This window comes from Rhinatrema bivittatum, chromosome 8 (genome assembly GCF_901001135.1).
Source record: "Rhinatrema bivittatum chromosome 8, aRhiBiv1.1, whole genome shotgun sequence".
In the NCBI taxonomy this organism is placed as follows: domain Eukaryota; kingdom Metazoa; phylum Chordata; class Amphibia; order Gymnophiona; family Rhinatrematidae; genus Rhinatrema; species Rhinatrema bivittatum.
In genome coordinates, this window is record NC_042622.1 from 120070131 (window position 1) to 120088833 (window position 18703).

The 18703-nt window shown below is 43.7% G+C and overlaps 1 protein-coding gene across 6 annotated transcripts in view; it reads left to right on the top strand.

The window, feature by feature from the left end:
- The window catches only part of MRRF (mitochondrial ribosome recycling factor), a 38514-nt gene that overhangs the window by 17843 nt on the left and 1968 nt on the right, over positions 1 to 18703 (top strand). The window contains exons 2-5 of one of the 6 annotated variants that reach the window (XM_029614403.1): positions 952 to 1047; positions 9393 to 9512; positions 10885 to 11040; positions 13729 to 13847. In XM_029614403.1, coding sequence (XP_029470263.1) covers positions 952 to 1047; positions 9393 to 9512; positions 10885 to 11040; positions 13729 to 13847 — 491 coding nt within the window. Of the gene's footprint in view, positions 1 to 951; positions 1048 to 9310; positions 9513 to 10884; positions 11041 to 13728; positions 13848 to 18703 lie in introns of those variants that run through there. The other 5 variants (XM_029614406.1, XM_029614407.1, XM_029614408.1 and 2 more) reach the window with 5 other exon arrangements.

Below are 18703 nucleotides of genomic sequence, written 5' to 3' on the forward strand. Positions count from 1 at the left end.
AACACGCTGCAGATTTGTGCAGTAGTTATGTTGTAACTCAGATGCCTGCACTGGATCACACAGCTCGGGACCGTGTTTCGAACTATATTAGCCCTTCTTCTGGGAGCAAAACATATATTGGTGTTTATTCGTGATGGCATTCTCATCTTATGGTGGTGGCAAACAGGAAATCATAACTCAAGAAGACAGTCGTCTGTATTATCTGATCCTTTCTCTCTCAGCTTTCTAGTGTACATGTTGAGCGCTCACTGGTTGCTTCGTTGTCATTACCTAATGAAGTTGAGAACCAGAAGACCTTACGAATTCAAAAGGAAACACACTTCCTGGTGTCAAGGGAAATCCCTGGACTCGTTTGCCTACAAGTCAAGGGAGTTGCTACAGCACTTATTTTCCCTCTCCATCTTAGGTCTCAGCACGTCATCAGTCAAAGTAAACCTGAGTGCCATAGCAGCTTACCATGTTAAAGTGGATGGCAAATCAATATCTCGTCATCCTTTAGTATGAGAGGCTTATGGTGTACGAGGCCTCCAGAAGCCAAACCTCTACTACCATGGGATCTTAATGTGGTTTTGGCGCAGCTTATAAAGTCTCCTTATGAACAGTTGGAATCGGCTTCATTGAAGTTTTTCACATGGAAAGTATTATTCCTAGTTGCCATTACGTCAGCTAGAAGAGTCAGTGAGCTTCAGTCATTAGTTCATTATTCATTGTACATGCAGGTTTCCCACAATAGAGTGGTGCTCTGCACTCGCCCCAAGTTTTCAAAAATGGTGTCAGCTTTTCATATAAATCAAGCCACTGTGTTGACACGTTCTTTCCGAGGATACATGCAGATGAGGGTGAGAGAGACTTTCATTCAGTAGCCTGAAAAAGGGTCTTGGCTTATTATTGAAAGAGAATTCAGTTGCATTGTCAGGCCTCATAACTTTTTGTCTCTTCTGATCCCAACAGACTGGGCATATTTTGTCCAACTGGCTAGTGGTCTGTATCACTCATTGCTGCACTCTGGCTGGCCGCTAAATCACAGACTCTGTCAAGGCTCATCAGGTAAGAGCTGTGGCTACATCAGTGACGCACCTCGGGGCCGTGTGTATAGATGATATCTGCAAAGCTGCAACTTTGATAATCAGTTCACACCTTAGAACATAAGAATTACCATACTGAGTCAGACTGAAGGTCCACCACTCCTAGTATTCTGTTTCCAACAATGGCCAGTCCAAGTCATAGGTATCTGGCAGGATCCCAAACAGAAGATTAATTCCATGCTGCTAATGCCCAGGGAAAAGTAGTGGTTTTCCCCAAGTCTTTCTTTTAATAACAGTTTATGGACTTCCCAATCAGAAACTTGTCCAAACCTCTTTTAAAGCCAACTATGCTAACCGCCTTTACCGCATCCTCTGCCAATGAATTGTAGAGCTTAACTGTGCATTGAGTGAGAGAATTTTCTCTGATTTGTTTTAAATGTGCTACATATCAATTTCATGGAGTATTCCCTAGTTTTTATATTTTTTAAATACCCATTCTATTCCACTCTTGGTTTTAAAGACCTTTTCATATCTCCCCTCAGCTGTCTCTTCTTCAAGCTGAACAGCCCTAACCTCTTTAGCCTTTTCTCATAGGGAGGTATTCCATCCCCCCTTATTGTTTTAGTCACCCTTCTCTGTACGTTTTCCAATTCAACTATATCTTTTTTTTTTGAGATGTGGCGACCAGAATTGCACACAGGTGTAGTTTTATTATAGAGTGATACAGAGATATTATGACATTCGCTGTTTTATTCTCCATTCCTTTCCTAACAATTCTTAACATTCTCTTTGCTTTTTCGACTGCCACCTCATACTGAACAGAGGATTTCAAAGTATTGTCCATGATGATACCTAGATCCTTTTCCTGGGTGATAAAGCCTAATACGGAGCCTAATATCGTGTAACTACAGTGTGGGTTACCTTTCCCTATGTGCATCACTTTGCATTGTCCACATTAAATTTCATCTACCATTTGGATGTCCAGTCTCCTAAGGTCCTGCAATTTCTGACAATCCACTTGTGATTTAGGGACCCGGAATAATTTTGTCTTGTCTGAAAATGTGATCACTTCACTTGTTGTATCCATTTCCTGTAAAATGCTATCACAATAGATTTTCTAAATGTCCTCCCTCCAGTCATTAAGTAAAATTTTTGAGCACATTATGATCACTGTTGCAGAGTGGCCCCACTATCGTTATCTCTCGCACCAGTCAGTTTCCAGACTAGTTGCATTATGAAGCAGTCATTTATTTCATCTAGAAACTTTACCTCTTTAGCATGACCTGATGTGACATTTTTCCAGTCAATATTGGAGTAATTGAAATCTCCCATTATTACTGTGCTGCAAAATGAGTTAGCTTCCCTGATTTATGTTAGCATTTCATCATCTGTCTGTTCATTTTGGCCAGGTGGATGATAGTATACCCTCACCATTATTCTCTTCCCTATCACACATGGAATTTCCACCCATAAAGATTGTATTGTGCATTTAGTCTCTGCATTACTGTGTAGGTAATCTATCAAGAAGTGACAGTAAATTTGGACAAGCAGTTTTGTGTAGCATGTTCACCCATTAGTCCACGCTCCATGGTGGAGACCTGATTGCTTTTAAAGTAATTGCTCCACTGCAGCACTCATGTTGGGACTCCCCACATATCATGGCTAATTCAGCCCTGCTTGTTGATGTAAGAACATAAGAAATTGCCATGCTGAGTCAGACCAAGGATCCATCAAGTCCAGCATCCTGTTTCCAACAGAGGCCAAACCAGGCCACAAGAACCTGGCAATTACCCAAACACTAAGAAGAACTCATGCCACTGATGCAATTAATAGCAGTGGCTATTCCCTAAGTAAATTTGATTAATAGCCGTTAATGGACTTCTACTCCAAGAACTTATCCAAACCTTTTTTGAACCCAGCTACACTAATTGCACTAACCACATCCTTTGGCAACAAATTCCAGAGCTTTATTGTGCGTTGAGTGAAAAAGATTTTCTCCGATTAGTCTTAAATGTGCTACTTGCTAACTTCATGGAATGCCCCCTAGTCCTTCTATTATTCAAAAGTGTAAATAACCGATTCACATCTATCCGTTCAAGACCTCTCATGATCTTAAAGACCTCTACCATATCCCACCTCAGTCGTCTCTTCTCCAAGCTGAACAGCCCTAACCTCTTCAGCCTTTCCTCATAGGGGAGCTGTTCCATCCCCTTTATCATTTTGGTTGCCCTTCTCTGTACCTTCTCCATCGCAACTATATCTTTTTTGAGATGCGGTGACCAGAATTGTACACAGTATTCCAGGTGCGGTCTCACCATGGAGCGATATAGAGGCATTATGACATTTTCCGTTTTATTAACCATTCCCTTCCTAATAATTCCTAACATTCTATTTGCTTTTTTGACTGCTGCAGCACACTGAGCCGACGATTTTAAAGTATTATCCACTATGATGCCTAGATCTTTTTCCTGGGTGGTAGCTCCTAATATGGAACCTAACATCGTGTAACTACAGCAAGGGTTATTTTTCCCTATATGCATCACCTTGCACTTGTCCACATTAAATTTCATCTGCCATTTGGATGCCCAATCTTCCAGTCTTGCAAGGTCCTCCTGTAATGTATCACAATCCGCTTGTGATTTAACTACTCTGAATAATTTTGTATCATCCGCAAATTTGATAACCTCACTCGTTGTATTCCTTTTCAGATCATTTATATATATATTGAAAAGCACCGGTCCAAGTACAGATCCCTGAGGCACTCCACTGTTTACCCTTTTCCACTGAGAAAATTGACCATTTAATCCTACTCTGTTTCCTGTCTTTTAACCAGTTTGTAATCCACGAAAGGTCATCGCCTCCTATCGCATGACTTTTTTTTAGTTTTCTTCGAAGCCTCTCATGAGGGACTTTGTCAAACGCCTTCTGAAAATCCAAATACACTACATCTACCGGTTCACCTTTATCCACATGCTTATTAACCCCTTCAGAAAAATGAAGCAGATTTGTTAGGAAAGACTTCCCTTGGGTAAATCCATGTTGACTGTGTTCCATTAAACCATGTCTTTCTATATGCTCTACGATTTTGATCTTGAGAATAGTTTCCACTATTTTTCCTGGCACTGAAGTCAGGCTCACTGATCTATAGTTGCCTGGATCGCCCCTGGAGCCTTTTTTAAATATTGGGATTACATTGGCCACCCTCCAGTCTTCAAGTACAATGGATGATTTTAATGATAGGTTACAAATTTTAACTAATAGATCAGAAATTTCATTTTTGAGTTCCTTCAGTACCCTAGGATGCATACCATCCGGTCCAGGTGATTTGCTACTCTGTAGTTTGTCAATCTGGCCTACTACATCTTCCAGGTTCACAGTGATTTCATTCAGTTCATCTGTAAATAGGGTTCTCTGTAGGCAGCAGGACAAATTAGCAATGTTGTATATCCACACTCCTCCCTGAAGATTTGACTACCAAGCAAAAGCTCAGCTGTACATTCAACTGAGGGTCTCAAGAGGTAGCGCCCATATGGAACTCCTGCAGATGCTCAGTAGAGCAAAAACTCTATGAGCTAGGAGAGAAGGGTCTGTTTGGCGGCATCAGATGATGTCACCCATGTGACATGGCTATTTCAGCCTTCCGTCTATGGAGAACCCTGTTTTACAGAAAGCAAACTTGCTTTACCTGCTGAATATTCAGAGTAAAATGTTCTGCTGTGCATGGACTATGAAATGCTTCCAATTAATCTACCGAGTTGTCCTTTATTCTTTCCTGGAAAGACCAGAAAATTTATTTATTTATTTAAATAATTTATATACCGGAGGTTCCTGTATAATATACATATCACCCCGGTCAAAGTGATGCTGACTTGAGCCAGATCTTGCTAATAATCATGGAGCGGGAAAGAGTAGGCTGTCTTTCCCTTCAGTATCCCTTCCCTTTCAGTATCTTACACTCTGTCTACATGTATATCTCTCTTAGACATTCATTTAAACATGCTGGGGCTAATATTCAGCTGCTAACTTTAGACCAGCCCTATGGCATAGCCAGAGTTAACTGGCGAGATTAACTGGCTAACTCGAAATATTGGAGTTAGCCGGTTAACCTGTCAGGCATTCCTGGAGGAGCGGAGTTAGCCATCCCACTGGCCCATAACACCTCCAGCTTGTTATCCAGGTAGAATTTAGCTGCATAAGCCATTTAATATTGCAGCTAAGCCATTTAGACGGATAACTTTTCATTTATCCACCTGCATGAGTTTTGAATATCAACCTCGCTGCATACTACCACTACAGTCCTTTTTCCAGCAGTCTGGTTTATCAGAGCTTATAAAAGCTTAACCAGTTTATTTACTGAAGGATTGTGCTGGTACAATCTTTGGATAAATGCAGTCACTGAACAGTGGGTGGTGATGCACCTGCTGTTTTTATATAGGCTCTATCCAGTTTATGGTGCTGGAACACATTTTAAATTCCGAGAAGAAAAGTAGAAGTGATGCCTTGGGTATTGTCTCAGTAATATATCCATAAAATGTTCAAAAAATGGTTAATAATATTTTCCTCAGCGTAGGGTGGCTCAGATATGCAGTACTAGAATTAAGGGAAAGGTAATTTGCAACTATCCATTCCTGGATGTCCAAAAACCCCATACTCTTTGCTCATAAGCACATGTCCAATGTCTTCACTGAGGGGAACAATAAATCTGAGAACTGACAGCATAATTACAGTATGAAAGCTTACCCCATGCTGATAAATAATGCTAACCCAGAGAGCTAAGTATACAGAGAAGAGAATGGCTCCCAATTAACAGACTCAGAAGAGATTGGTGCATTACCATTTCTAGACACTAGCACAAAATGACCCTCAAGATGGATTTTTACCAGGACTGTACAGCTTAGGCATTGGTAAGGCTGACGATGGTCAGGTGCCTGAGAATTTCTTTTAAAGGTGCTGTCATAACGGAGCAGGAAATGGGACAGCAAAACATGCTATGTACACCCAGTGCTGCTTGAATTTCATGCATGATTTCCTTGTCTCCTAGCCTATGACCCTCCATTTGCACTACCCCCACAGTCTTCTGTAAAGTGATGATAGTAGAAACTTGGAAGTCTTGAAGTGACACAGAAGTGGAAGTTACGTGTGACTTTTCAGAGCCCTCAACATGGCTGTTTTATACCAAAAACCTTTTGAAAGAGCACAGAATTAAACCGAGCAAATGCTTACATAGTAACATACTAATGACGGCAGAAAAAGATCAAAATGGTCCATCTAGTCTGTCCAGCAAGCTTTCCAAGTTAATAACTGCCGCTCTGTGCAGGTTACCCCCATGTTTCTGTCAAGGGTAGTAACTGCTGCTCTGTGCCAGATAAGCTTTTTTATTTATTCCCTTCCTCTAGCCTTTAGGGATCCACAGTGTTTATCCCATGCCCCTTTTATCTGAAGATGGCTCACTTAGATGGTCCTTAATCTGCTGTCATATTCTGTGTTTCATATTCTATGAGACTTGGCTTGATTTTCGAGTGTCTTGGGGTGTGAGAAAATTAGAATATTAATGCACCACATCTGGAGTTATACAGGGGCCTATATTATTAGATAAAACGTGATCAGGTGGGTTTCATGTTCTGAAAAATAGAAGCCCTGCATATTCCAGGGCATGATCCGTAAATAGTGCACCCTCGCAAGTGTTGGTGTGAATCAACTGTACATTTGTATACTGCTTGAAAGAATTTGGACAGTGTCGTAATAGTGCTTCAGTATATCTTGGGTTCTGATCTTAGTTTATAACACTGTACTTGAATTATTGAAATACCAACTTGTCTTCAAGGCATTTAAAAGTACAAAACCCAAACTTGAATTAAAATTGAAAAATGTGAAGTGCTAATTTAAAAAAAACTTTTTTTTTGAGGGGGGGAGGGTTGATTTTCCTCCTTTGGCTTTGGGCTTCTAGCTCAGGTGGAATGGGCCTCCTATTGGGCTATGGTGCCAAGAGCCATCATTTGCCATTATCTGAGGATTTTTCATTCATTTTGTATCCACACCCAACTCACAGTCCAGTCTTTAGCAGGGGGCCGGACATTAGGGCTCCTTGCAAGTTCCAGGTCTGGCCACTAGGTGTCACCATTGCATGATGACCAGGACTCCCACCCTATCCAGGGATTGTCGTGGCTGCCGCCGCAGCATCCTCGGTCAGCCCAGGAAATGGAAGACCTAACCCAGGAATCAAATCCATACCCTTCGTATGGCAATGTGCAGTACTGCCCCTGAACTGGCTGCAAAAATACAATAAAAAAATGTGGCAAATAATAATAGATTATGAGATAAAATGAGTGTGGCATAATAGATTGTAGTGATAGTTCACTGTAACGCAATCCAGAGTTTACTGAACCATGACTCCATTCTATAGATGCCAAATACTATTAATGACTGGTCAAACTCCACAGAGTAAATCAGGCACCTGAAGTCCTTCAGCAGTATAAAATGGTGTGGAACAGCTCACTATGACAGATTATTAGTATAAAGCAACCCAGGGAACAGCATAGAATGCTGTACAGAAACGCAATAGAAGAACATGGACTTAAACCAATTGAAAGGGTCAAATGGTCAAAGCAGTTTTCTTAACGTGAGCACCCTGGGTGCCCTGAAATGGCTGAGGAAAGAACGTTGCAACCTATTAGTGCCACCGTTAAGATCAGATGGAAAGCATTTCACATGCTGTTGAGAGGAAGGGTCTTTCATGCTGAAAGTAGTTAATGTGATGAATGTTCTGCCTGCCAAGGCTTACGCTAGCCACTTAGGCAAATGTTTTTGAACCTGCTTTGGGCACCGTTGGCTAAAATGCTCAGAAATAAAACTAACAAGCCCTTTTTTTCTTCTTATAGTAGTAAGCTGCAGACTCTCGAATGACCTGTGAGCCATTGCCAGTCTATCTCCCATAGTTTGTAGACTGGACCAAGACTTCTGTCCCAAGGTTCAGATATCTTCTGATTAGTTGCAGCAACTTAGCTAATGCCGTGGCAGAGCACTGAAATCCCAGGAGTACTTTACCTGGCTATGGCAGCATACCTTGGGAACTTTAGGAGATCTCTTGATGCACCCTCGTGCCATTGCTGAATCTATGTTTTAATTTGTGTGTGGGTAGGGACCCACCAGTTTCCTCCTGCTCCTCCAGCTCAGTAAGAACCAGGCTTAGGATCTGGAGCCATGAGCTTTCAATCACAACTACCTGGGGATTGTACCCCCTATTTTATACCCCCTTCTGCCCAATATACCTAGTTTGGTCACTGCAGTGATGGTCCTTGTCTTGGGGGGGGGGGGGGGTTGCTATGCATCAGGTCTCCTTGGAACCTCCAATCACTGGCCCTAGGCGTCACCCTTAAGCAATGACCATGACTCATCCCTGTCCGTCCCCCCCCACCCCCACCACAGGGGATCTGTAAATGTTACCTCCACAGCATCCCCAGTCCTGGCTGAACAAGGAAGCAGACCTGACTTAGGGACAGAACTGGGATCCTTCCACATGTTGGGGCACAGCACTTGCCATCTGAGACACCAGTCTGGCTCTTCAGTGGATCGTTTTTATTGATTTTTTTTTTTTTTTTTTTAAATCTTATTTTATAGATTTGTAAATAGTGCCATACCATATTTTGGCTTGACCACTACAAGACAAAGATCAAAAGTATCTATTGGGAAATAATTAATGATTAATTTAGTTGAAACATAGAATCTTTCTCCTGTTGCCATTAGATCTTCCAGTTCTCCTTCATCTGAAGGGTGATACCTTCATTATCAGGAAGACGAAGGCTTACAAGGAAGGGAGTGAACTCAGGAGTAACATAAGGACCTATTTCTTTACAGAGTGGGTGGTGGTGGATACCTGAAAAAGTCTCCTGATGGAAGTAAAAACTGCATTAGAGTTCAAAAAGCCAAGGACAACCACTGAAAATCTTTGGTGGGGAAGTGAGGGTGAAACCAGAGAGCAAGGAAGGCAGAATAGGCAGACTAGATGGCCCTTGCGATCTTTATCTGCCATTATATTCTGTTTCTATGTACCAGAAGAGTTAAATATCTCTCTATGCTGGCTGTGCATGTAAGAAGCCCCGGTGTGCCTCAGTTAAGCGCCTACAGAAAAGGCGTCTTGCATCCGTCTCTGAATGAAACACCACAGCATTGCCGCTGTGAGAAATCCGAGTTCTTCCTTCTGAGGTGGTGGTGGTGGAGCGGGGGGGGGGGGGGGGTGTTACATGACAGGCCTGTTTTGTTTAGTGCCTTGTTTTTAAATTTTCTAGTGTAGATCCATGAGTACGGCAAGCATGGCGCTAAGATGCATTCGCCAACTGCATACCGTGATTTCTGGTTCTCTCTGGGCAGTGGCAGGTCCCAGTCTCAGGACCAACGTTGGGCACATGGCACCATTCCTGACTGCCTGCAGGCAATGTGGAGCTCAGCAAACAGTACCAACAAGACCTCTCGCTACCAAGAAAAGTAAAGGTAAACCAACACGCTCAGATTTATATTCTCCAGATTTCTTATGTCCCCTCTCTCCCCATTAATTAACTTCTAAGGCTTTTGCTCTATAGCGAGGCTGTATGTATTGCTCTGCTGTCAATGTTTTGTTTAGGGGTTTTTCCAGAGAAACAGGAAACATATATTGCAGTTGGGGCCTAGACAGACAGTAGCAAAAGAACTAAAAGAGAACAGCAAGGACTTTGTAACGTCTGCCGACCCTCCCCAAAAAAGAGAATGCTCCCTGCTTTAAAACTGTGGTGTGCTTAGGAACAGAGAGATGTATAAAGAGCAGCTGTGCCAGCACCAGAATAAGCAGCTGGCCCAGTGGATTGGCACAAGGCTCACCTGTTTAGCCCAGGTTCAGATGTGGCTCGGTCCTTACCAGCCAATGCTTGGGTTCCCAGTAGGCAAGGACCTATATTGTACTTGAAACCAGTTAAGGAGGTTATTGTTAAAACGTGTTGCACCTGTCTGAAAACAGTCCATCCTGGATGTATATAAATGCATGCACGTAGTTCCTTAAGGCACTTAAATTTCCCCCGCATTGCAGCGATGGCATTCCCCTGGTGGGCGTTAGATCGGAGGAGAAAATTATGCTCATGGATTCGGTCAGAAAATGTAGGCACAGATCTCAGTGGATCCTTTTTTTTGTTTGTTTTTAATCTTAGGTGATTTTCAAAGTAAAAGGAAACACATCTATTTATTTATTTATTTACAATATTTTCTATACCGTCGTTAAGTTATATACCATCACAATGGTTTACATACAGGCACGTTAATTAAAGTAGTTAAATGTGTACGGTGGTACATTCTAACAAGTGCCAATAAGGCTCGGTTACATCATGTCATAATAAATCTTATTTGTTGAGTGAGGTAAGCCTTGACCATGTACACCTGTCAGTTACTTTTTCCAGGTATAATTCTATTAAGTTAGCCGTGAGGTAAACTAATAAACTACTCCGAGGTACATGTTGAGACACTGCTTTGTGCAGGTGATCTTCTGCCTGTTTTTTCTTTTGAAAACTGGTGCAAAGCCTGTGGACTTTGCAATATTGAGGGCAGTTTAAAAATTTCCCCCTTATTGCATGGTCTCTGCAGTCGGGTCAAAGGCTGAATGGTAAGCGAGTTACCTTTCTCCGTCACAGAGGGTGTCCCTCTTGGGGGGGGGGGGGTGGAACAGGCCACAGTGGCAGGGAAGTGTTGCAGAGGGCTTCAGAAATGAAAATTGTAACCTGGAGCTTGTGTCAGCCTGAGGCGTTCAAGGAAAATGAACAGACTCTGTGACATCCCTCTTTCATTTGGAGGCCTGAGTACTCCGTATATTGCTGACCTAGATCTTGTTGGCCGTTTGCAGCTAAAGGAAAAGGTCAGGTGGAGGCCAAAGTGAATATCAACACAAGCTTAGTAGAGGACATAATCGATCTGGAAGAGGTGAAGAAAGACATGCAGGCAGTGATGGAAAGTCTGAAGGAGGATTTCAGCAAGAATCTCAGCATAAGGTCCTCACCAGGTCTGTCATTCCTGTAAATAATCCTGACCTGTCTAGAAATAAGTCAGAATACAAGACTCGCTGATACGGGTACATGTGCAATGGCTGGAAACTGTTTAGCTAGGCAGCAGAGGCCCAATCTTTATTTTTCTGCAAAGTGATTTTTTTTTTTCTGGGCATTAAGAAATGTAACTGTGAAATCTCCAAGTAAAGCCTTCCTTCACCTTGGGCTTGACCAGGAAGAATCCATTTTTGTTAATAACTTCCTGAAAAGTGGGGTTTGTTAAGTGGAAAATGTCAAGCATGCCTGAGTGGAAATGGTTGCAGATGTGAGGGGAGAAGCAAGGTTTGGACTAATGGTGCAATATGACAGGAAAAATACAATTACTCTTCGATTAGCCTTTTGATCACAGGCAGCAGGCTTGTGTTAAGCACGCGCGGATTTCAGATGCACAGATCTGTGGCCCCTTGGTCTTTACAAGGCTGTGGTTGACTTTCCTAGGGCCCTGTTTGAAAAAGGATGGCTGGCTGGCGACACAGAATAGCCAGGAAACCAACTGCTAGGATTTATTTTTTCCCACCCCCTGCTATAAAAGTTGTGTATTTAAGTACTTCAGTTTCAGATAAATAAATTGCATTACATAAAGCAGAACTACAAATCCCAACATGCTTTGAGATGAAAGTTAAGAAACTAGGGGGCCAATGCAAAAAAAGTGCACTGAAAGAGGGTGCTGAGTGTTCAGCACCCGCTTTCCTAACATGCCCCCGGGCACCTCTCCTGGGGGTGCGATGCAATATTTAAATTAGGGTTTGCGCTGTCAAGGAGGCGCTAGGGGCGATTGCGCGCTCATAGTGCCTCCTTGACAGCTTGTGTCCAAGAGAGGTCCGCTGTCAGCGGCAGTCCGCTGGTTAAGAAAACAGAAATAAATTCAGCGTCCATTTTTCCAAACCTGATTGCCGGCATCCGTGTCTGACCTGCCCTAAGCTCCCTCCCCCTGCTTAGGGCAGGTCAGAATGAGTGAAGAAATCAATATTAAAGTGTCGGACACTTAATATTAATTTATTCACTCCTTCACTTATTGCCGATTGGTCCATTCACTGTCACATGTCAGTGAAAGGACCAATCCCCTTTCAGGACAGCCTTCTGAAAGGTGATTGGTCCTTTCACTGACATGTGACATTCGCATGTGATGAGCACTATTAATTTCCCAGTGCGTTGGACGCACGGTGTGGAGGCGCTAATCCACTTATTGCATAAGGGGATTTGGTTGCGCCTGCACAGAGGCCCCTAGGACTGTCTCATGTCCTCGATGGTTTGGCGTGAGTGGACAGGTCTGCAATGAAGGATTCCCTTCCCTCCCCACAACCCACTAGGGATCTTCTGAAATTCTTCAGCCAACCCTCAGTAGGTGGAGATCCAGTGTCTGGAGGAGTAGCCTAGTGCTTAGAGCAGCGCGCCATGAACCAGGGCTCAAATCCTGCTGCCGCTGCTTGTGATCTTTACCCTCCATTGCCTCAGGGTACAAAACTAGATTGTCTCCTGAGGACAGGGAAACACCTCCAGTACCTGAATGTAATCTGCTTTGAAATTCCCAAAAGGTGGAATATAAACCAAATAAATAAATACATTGGGGCGGATTTTAAAAGCCCTGCTCGCGTAAATCCGCCCGGATTTACGCGAGCAGGGCCTTGCACGCCGGTGCGCCTATGTTCCATAGGCCTACCGGCGCGCGCAGAGCCCCGGGACTCGCGTAAGTCCCGGGGTTTTTCGAGGGGGGCGGGTCGGGGGCGTGTCGGATCGGCGTGGCGTTTTGGGGCGGGATGCGGCGTTTCGGGGGCGGGCCCGGGGGCGTGGTTTCGGCCCGGGGCGGTCCGGGGGCGTGGCCGCGCCCTCCGGAACCGCCCCCAGATCGCGTCTCGGCGCGCTAGCGGCCCGCTGGCGCGCGGGGATTTACTTCTCCCTCCGGGAGGCGTAAATCCCCCGACAAAGGTAGGGGGGGGGTCTAGATAGGGCCGGGGGGGTGGGTTAGGTTGGGGAAGGTGAGGGGAGGGCGAAAGCGAGTTCCCTCCGAGGCCGCTCCGATTTCGGAGCGGCCTTGGAGGGAACGGCGGCAGGCTGCGCGGCTCGGCGCGCGCCGGCTACACGAAATCGGCAGCCTTGTGCGCGCCGATCCAGGATTTTAGCGGATACGCGCGGCTACGCGCGTATCTACTAAAATCCAGCGTACTTTTGTTTGTGCCTGATGCGCTAACAAAAGTACGCAAAGGCGCGCTTTTTGAAAATCTACCCCATTGTGAAGCCACAGAGTATTCTAGAAAGCCACATAAAATTTTGGTTTATCGTTGGAGCGAATACCGTGCTCAGTTTGGGCTTTGTTCTTTCTGCTCATGACATCCTACGCTCGTTGTCCAATGTCATGAGCAGGGGGAAATGGCGCTTGCCCATGCCCTCACCCAGTTTTTCTGAAGCGGGACCTGAGGGTTTATGAAAGGGATTCTCATTAGGAAACTGGGCAATTTTGAGCTGGAAATACTGGAAGAAGAGGCAAGCTTGGGGCTCCCTGGTCTTTCATTTTCACAAAGTGGCTTAGAGGGCCCGGTGGCTGGGTTTCTTGCACTATAATATTTTGATTTCATCCAGTAGGCAAACATGCAGAGATTCCCTTTTTGTTCCATTTAATTTTGACGTGCTCTCAATTCTTATTTAAGGAGCTCTTGACCACATAAGCGTGACCACAAAGGATGGAAAGTTTCCGCTGAATCAGCTGGGGCAGATCTCTGTGAAATCACCTCAGCTGCTTGTCATAAACATGGCCGGTTTTCCAGAGGTGAGCGGGCATGAATAATTGGACTTGCTTCTCTCAGAAGTGACTTCTGGGCTCATTGCTGTCAGGATGAAATTGTCACTCTCCGGTTGGGAGGGAGCTGGCTGATGCCGCACCCTGATGCATGGCGTACCACAGGGGTGCTGAACTGCTATCATGGGGACCCCAAACCGGTCGGGGTTTTCGGATATCCCTAATGAATATGCATAAGATACAAAAACTTAGATTGTAAGCCCTCTGGGGATAGAGAAATACCTACAGTACCTGAATGTAAACCGGTGTGATATCTCAATTGAGATCGAATGTCGGTATATAAAAATAATAAATAAATAAATAAATAAGATAAATTTGCATGCAGGGCCTGCCGTCTCCGCAGGTAAAACAGTGCGGTTACCCGTAGAAATGGGCTTTTAGAAAATTGCTTGCCCTGTAGGGGGGTAAAAGTCTGGGTGTAGGGCCCCTGCAACTTTTACCCACCATGGACAGAGGAGAGGGCGCATACTTTCAAAGGTATGCAGTTAATTTTTTCCACACACAAATCAGTGGGCATAAATCAGCATGGGTAGTTTTTCTGGGATCATTTTCAAAGGGAACATGCACACATGTGTTCCCTTGAAAATTAGCATAAAATCTGCGGGTAAGAAGCACCCGTGGACTTTGCACCAGTGCGGGCAGTTAAATGTGCACACGGAGTTGTTTTCTATCTCGTGCATACTTCATTAGGAGAGATCCTGAAAATCCAACTGGTTTGCAGCCCTCCAGGATTACAGTTTGACACCCCAACTGCACAGTTTTAAAGGAACAGAACTTCAAAAATACTGGGGAGAAAAATAAAAAGCTCTTAGCAATAAAAGCAAGCAAAATCAGTTGCAGTTCCCAGCATTGTTTGGACATGCCGCCTGCATTTTTATCACTTCCGCTACTCTAGACTTGCAAGATGGGGCATTGCTCTGCTAGACTCGTCAGCAAGCGTCATGTATTAAAGAGCAAGCTGAGTGGGTCCTGGATTTGTAGTTCCATGTTTTGCTAAAGAAAGGCAGTGACGCAAAACCAGGAGCGGCTCATGGTGCTTGTTGTGCTAGCCCTGCTTCTACTTTACTGTGTGAGTAGCCGAAAAGTGAACTAAAGGGCCGAACCATAAAATCATGAATGCTTTAGTCTGAAAAAAAAAAAAAAGGTGAAAATAATAGATTTGAAGAATGCAAAGAGGAAAGCGAGTTAAAAGACCAAAGGAAGGGGCAGAGCCAAGAAATGGATTAGGCTGATATTCTGAAGCTGCAATGGAGCTGGAGAAAGTACAGTATAGAGTTGTCAAGTCAGCAATAGAATGGGCATTAAAGGCTTGGAGTCTAGCATGCATATCATTTAACAATACTCCCTTTTTTTTCTTCTGGATCTGGCAGTTTCCTCCTGTTCCTTTGCACTACCAGGGCTGGTATCCAACTCCATGTCCCTTCCTTTGCAACCAACCAAAGATTTTTTTTCCCCTGTTCTATTTTCCCATCTTATTTCAGTCCAGTCATTGCAGTGACAGTGCATGGTCGGAGGCCATGTAATCATAAGCCCTGAATCTGGCCACTAGGTGTCACCATTGTGCAAAGGCTGTGCTCCCAACCCTCAGAGGGAGGGGCTACGAATGCTACTTCCACCAATCCAGGGAGCAGAAGTCCTGAGCCAGGAGTGAAAGCCAGGTGTCACCGTGTTACAGGGTCCAGCACTGCCATCTGGACGGCGCTTTCTATGATGTGTTTTGTTTATCTAATACGACTTGCTGCCAGTTTTTGTATAGGAACACACATGTTGTCCACTGATTGGCTGAGCTTGCACAAACTTATTAATTTGAATTTTTCTCCTTGAATCCTAAAATTTCTGTTCCATTCTGGCATCTTGTGCTTTCCTTTTGTCTGCACGTAGCGTTGAAGCAATGCTTATAAATGGAAAGAGAACTGAAAATGGCTTGCCCATATTTCACCGGGATCTTGACATGATATATCACACAAGTCTAATCTATGTGGAAGCCTGCGGCAGTGGCTAATGATGGGAAAGGAGAACCACAGCACGCTCCCAATTTTTCAAAATTAAAAACAGCAAGTGTTGAAATATTCCGAGAGCAAGTTTCTCACTATAATCACGCAGGTCGAAGAGCGAAATAAATTTTGTCACTGCGAATATTTCCTGTGTACGTTAATGCTCTGCATTTGCAGAGTCACCAGGGAATTCCCAAACCCTAAGTGCAGTGTGAACGTCACAGACTTCTGAATAAGCAGCAATAGCGTATTTTACAGCATTAATCAAGAAAAGATGGGTCTAGAAGGGACCACAAGAGGTCAACTAGTCCATCCCCCACCCCTGTCTCCAGGCAGGGGGGTCATGACATCTCAACCATCCCAGGCAGAGATTCAGTCTAGGATGCTCTTAAACCCACCGGTGGTGGAGAATCCCCCTCCCCTAGGTAATACCGCAAGGCCTCAAATGTCCAAACAAGACCATATCACTTAAGATTAAAACAAAACATAATCCTCCGGTCAGGAGCCGGAGACGCCACAAGTGATCTCTGAGTACGAGACCACGTCGGCGCCTCTTGCTGCTGTTGTTGGGAGGGTCTGCTTTTGTTTAAAAGAAATTGCTTTCTGAAACGCTGGTGTCTGCTGAGCACTTTCAGCGCTCCCGTGTCATTCCGCTGAAATATCAAAGTTGGTAAGAAACAGAGAGCGGGAGAGAAGAAGGCATGTAGGGCCTCCCGCCCTCAAGGCCGCAGTGCTTCCCGAGTGATGAAGGGACTTTTTAAAACCACCCTGAGGAAAACGAGAAGGAAGCCCTACCAGTTCAAGCAGTTTCTTTTCAGGGCCGATCTTCCTATTATGTTATTGATTGCATTATAGACACAGCTGCTAGCAATTTACAAAGATTTTTTTTTTTTTTTTTTTTAAATTTAATCTTGAAATTTAATACTGGACATCTTTACCCCAGATTTTTTTGGGGCATTTGTAAATATAACATGTCTAGTAAGTAATAACTAATAATTGTTCACCCTGGCTGTAAAACTGTAAATGTTTTTCTGTTCTTATTTTCTCTGTATATTTGGGAGTATTTTATGTGTGCAAATGGCTTGATTATAAAATAGCCTGGGGTTTGATCCGATTTCATATCTACTTTTAGGTACACCAGAGGTAGATAGGCATTCCTGGGGGCGGAGTTTGGATTTACCTGCATGCTTTTGATTGTAAAAAATGTTAATGGAAATTAACACGCACAGGTTATGTCATACAAAGAGGGTTAGTTCGTGTGCATTATTTTGTATAATTTTCAAACTGGGCTTATGCACACACGTTTACTTTGAAAACTGGTTTAACTTAGACATTTTTGAAATGCATAAATTATGCAAGTTGTGAAAAAAAAAAAATTACCCTCCCTATATGTCTGTATGTATATAATTTATGTATATCTACATGCATATATAAATTAGATTTAGATATATAGATATATTTGAGGGAATAAGTAAACATATTTATATATGTGTGTATATACAGTGTCTAGCTAATCTCTCTCTATATCTATCTATCTATCTATCTATATCTATATATCTATATCTATCATGAGCAGATTGAGTAAAATGACTTGGCCCCATGCAGCAGGTCAGCCACCATCGTGGACTGATGGCAGAAGATTGCAGTCCGGCCATTAATGCAGAGGCTAAGCCTTCATAGCAAAGATGGATGAATGCAGTTATTTAGCTGGGTTGGGTCTTAGTAAATACAGGGTAGAAATGCTCTCTTCATGTGACAGCTTAATTTAATATTAAGTAGTAGTTACTCACTTGTTAGTGAAAAACTATGGCTCTGTTTTCTCCAGTATTCTGATTGTAAGCATTTGTGAGGGATAAGCAGGGGTAGGAAGTTGTTGTAGGGATTAGTTGGTCAAAGTCGGCAGTGTCCGGTCAGTGGGACTAAGGTTGCCCCACTGCATTAGAGCTTCCTACTTGTTCAGGTGCTCGTTGAGATTATAGTAAAAGGCGGAATGACTCAAACTCATAGGAATGGAGTTCTTTCATTTCTTCCATGAGGTCAATTAGTTCTTAATACATTTTAACCAATCGGAAAATCCTTATCAGACAGCAAAGAGTTAAAGCATTTGAGGTGATTTTCAGTGGACCTTTAGCAAAATATAGATACAAAGCTAGCGCAAATTAACAGGGGTCATTCTTTATTATGCGATGGGCCGTTATCGCGTGCATTAGGGCCTTATCACACGCGATAAGGCTCTACCATACATGATAACGGCCACATCGCAATGATACCATGCAAATTAGGGGAAGGGGAAGTGTGTGGGCGGGATTTGGGCCGGGTTATGGCCCGGCAGCGCTGCTGGCGATAGTGTTTTCCACATTATAACACCACATTTTCCCGTGGCGCTGTGGGAGTAATAGTGTGCGGTGCTGCCGCACCGTGGCAGACAAAACTGCACCTCCGCGATGCGGCCAGCTGCCCACTATTGACCCCGCCCCCTTTTTTTTGTTTGTTTGTTTTTTTGCGACTCGCCATTCTGCTATAAATATAGCAGAATGATGACTCCAGGGGACAGATTGGAAAATCTGAATTCCCACTGTGAGTAAAATAGCAACTGGAACTTATAATGTCCAGAACCTTCCATCTGTCTCTATACCTGTTTGGCACCATCTAGCTGCTTCCCAGGGGGTTTTATTATGATTTTTGATCTGCATTACCTCAGAACACTGAAATCTTTTCAAAGGCACAAGGCTGTCTCAGTCTGCTTCCTTGTGCCTCCTCTGCAGTACAGAGCTGCTACCAAAGGACCAAGTTTGCAGTTCATATGATCAAAGCCTTCCACACCAGTATAAC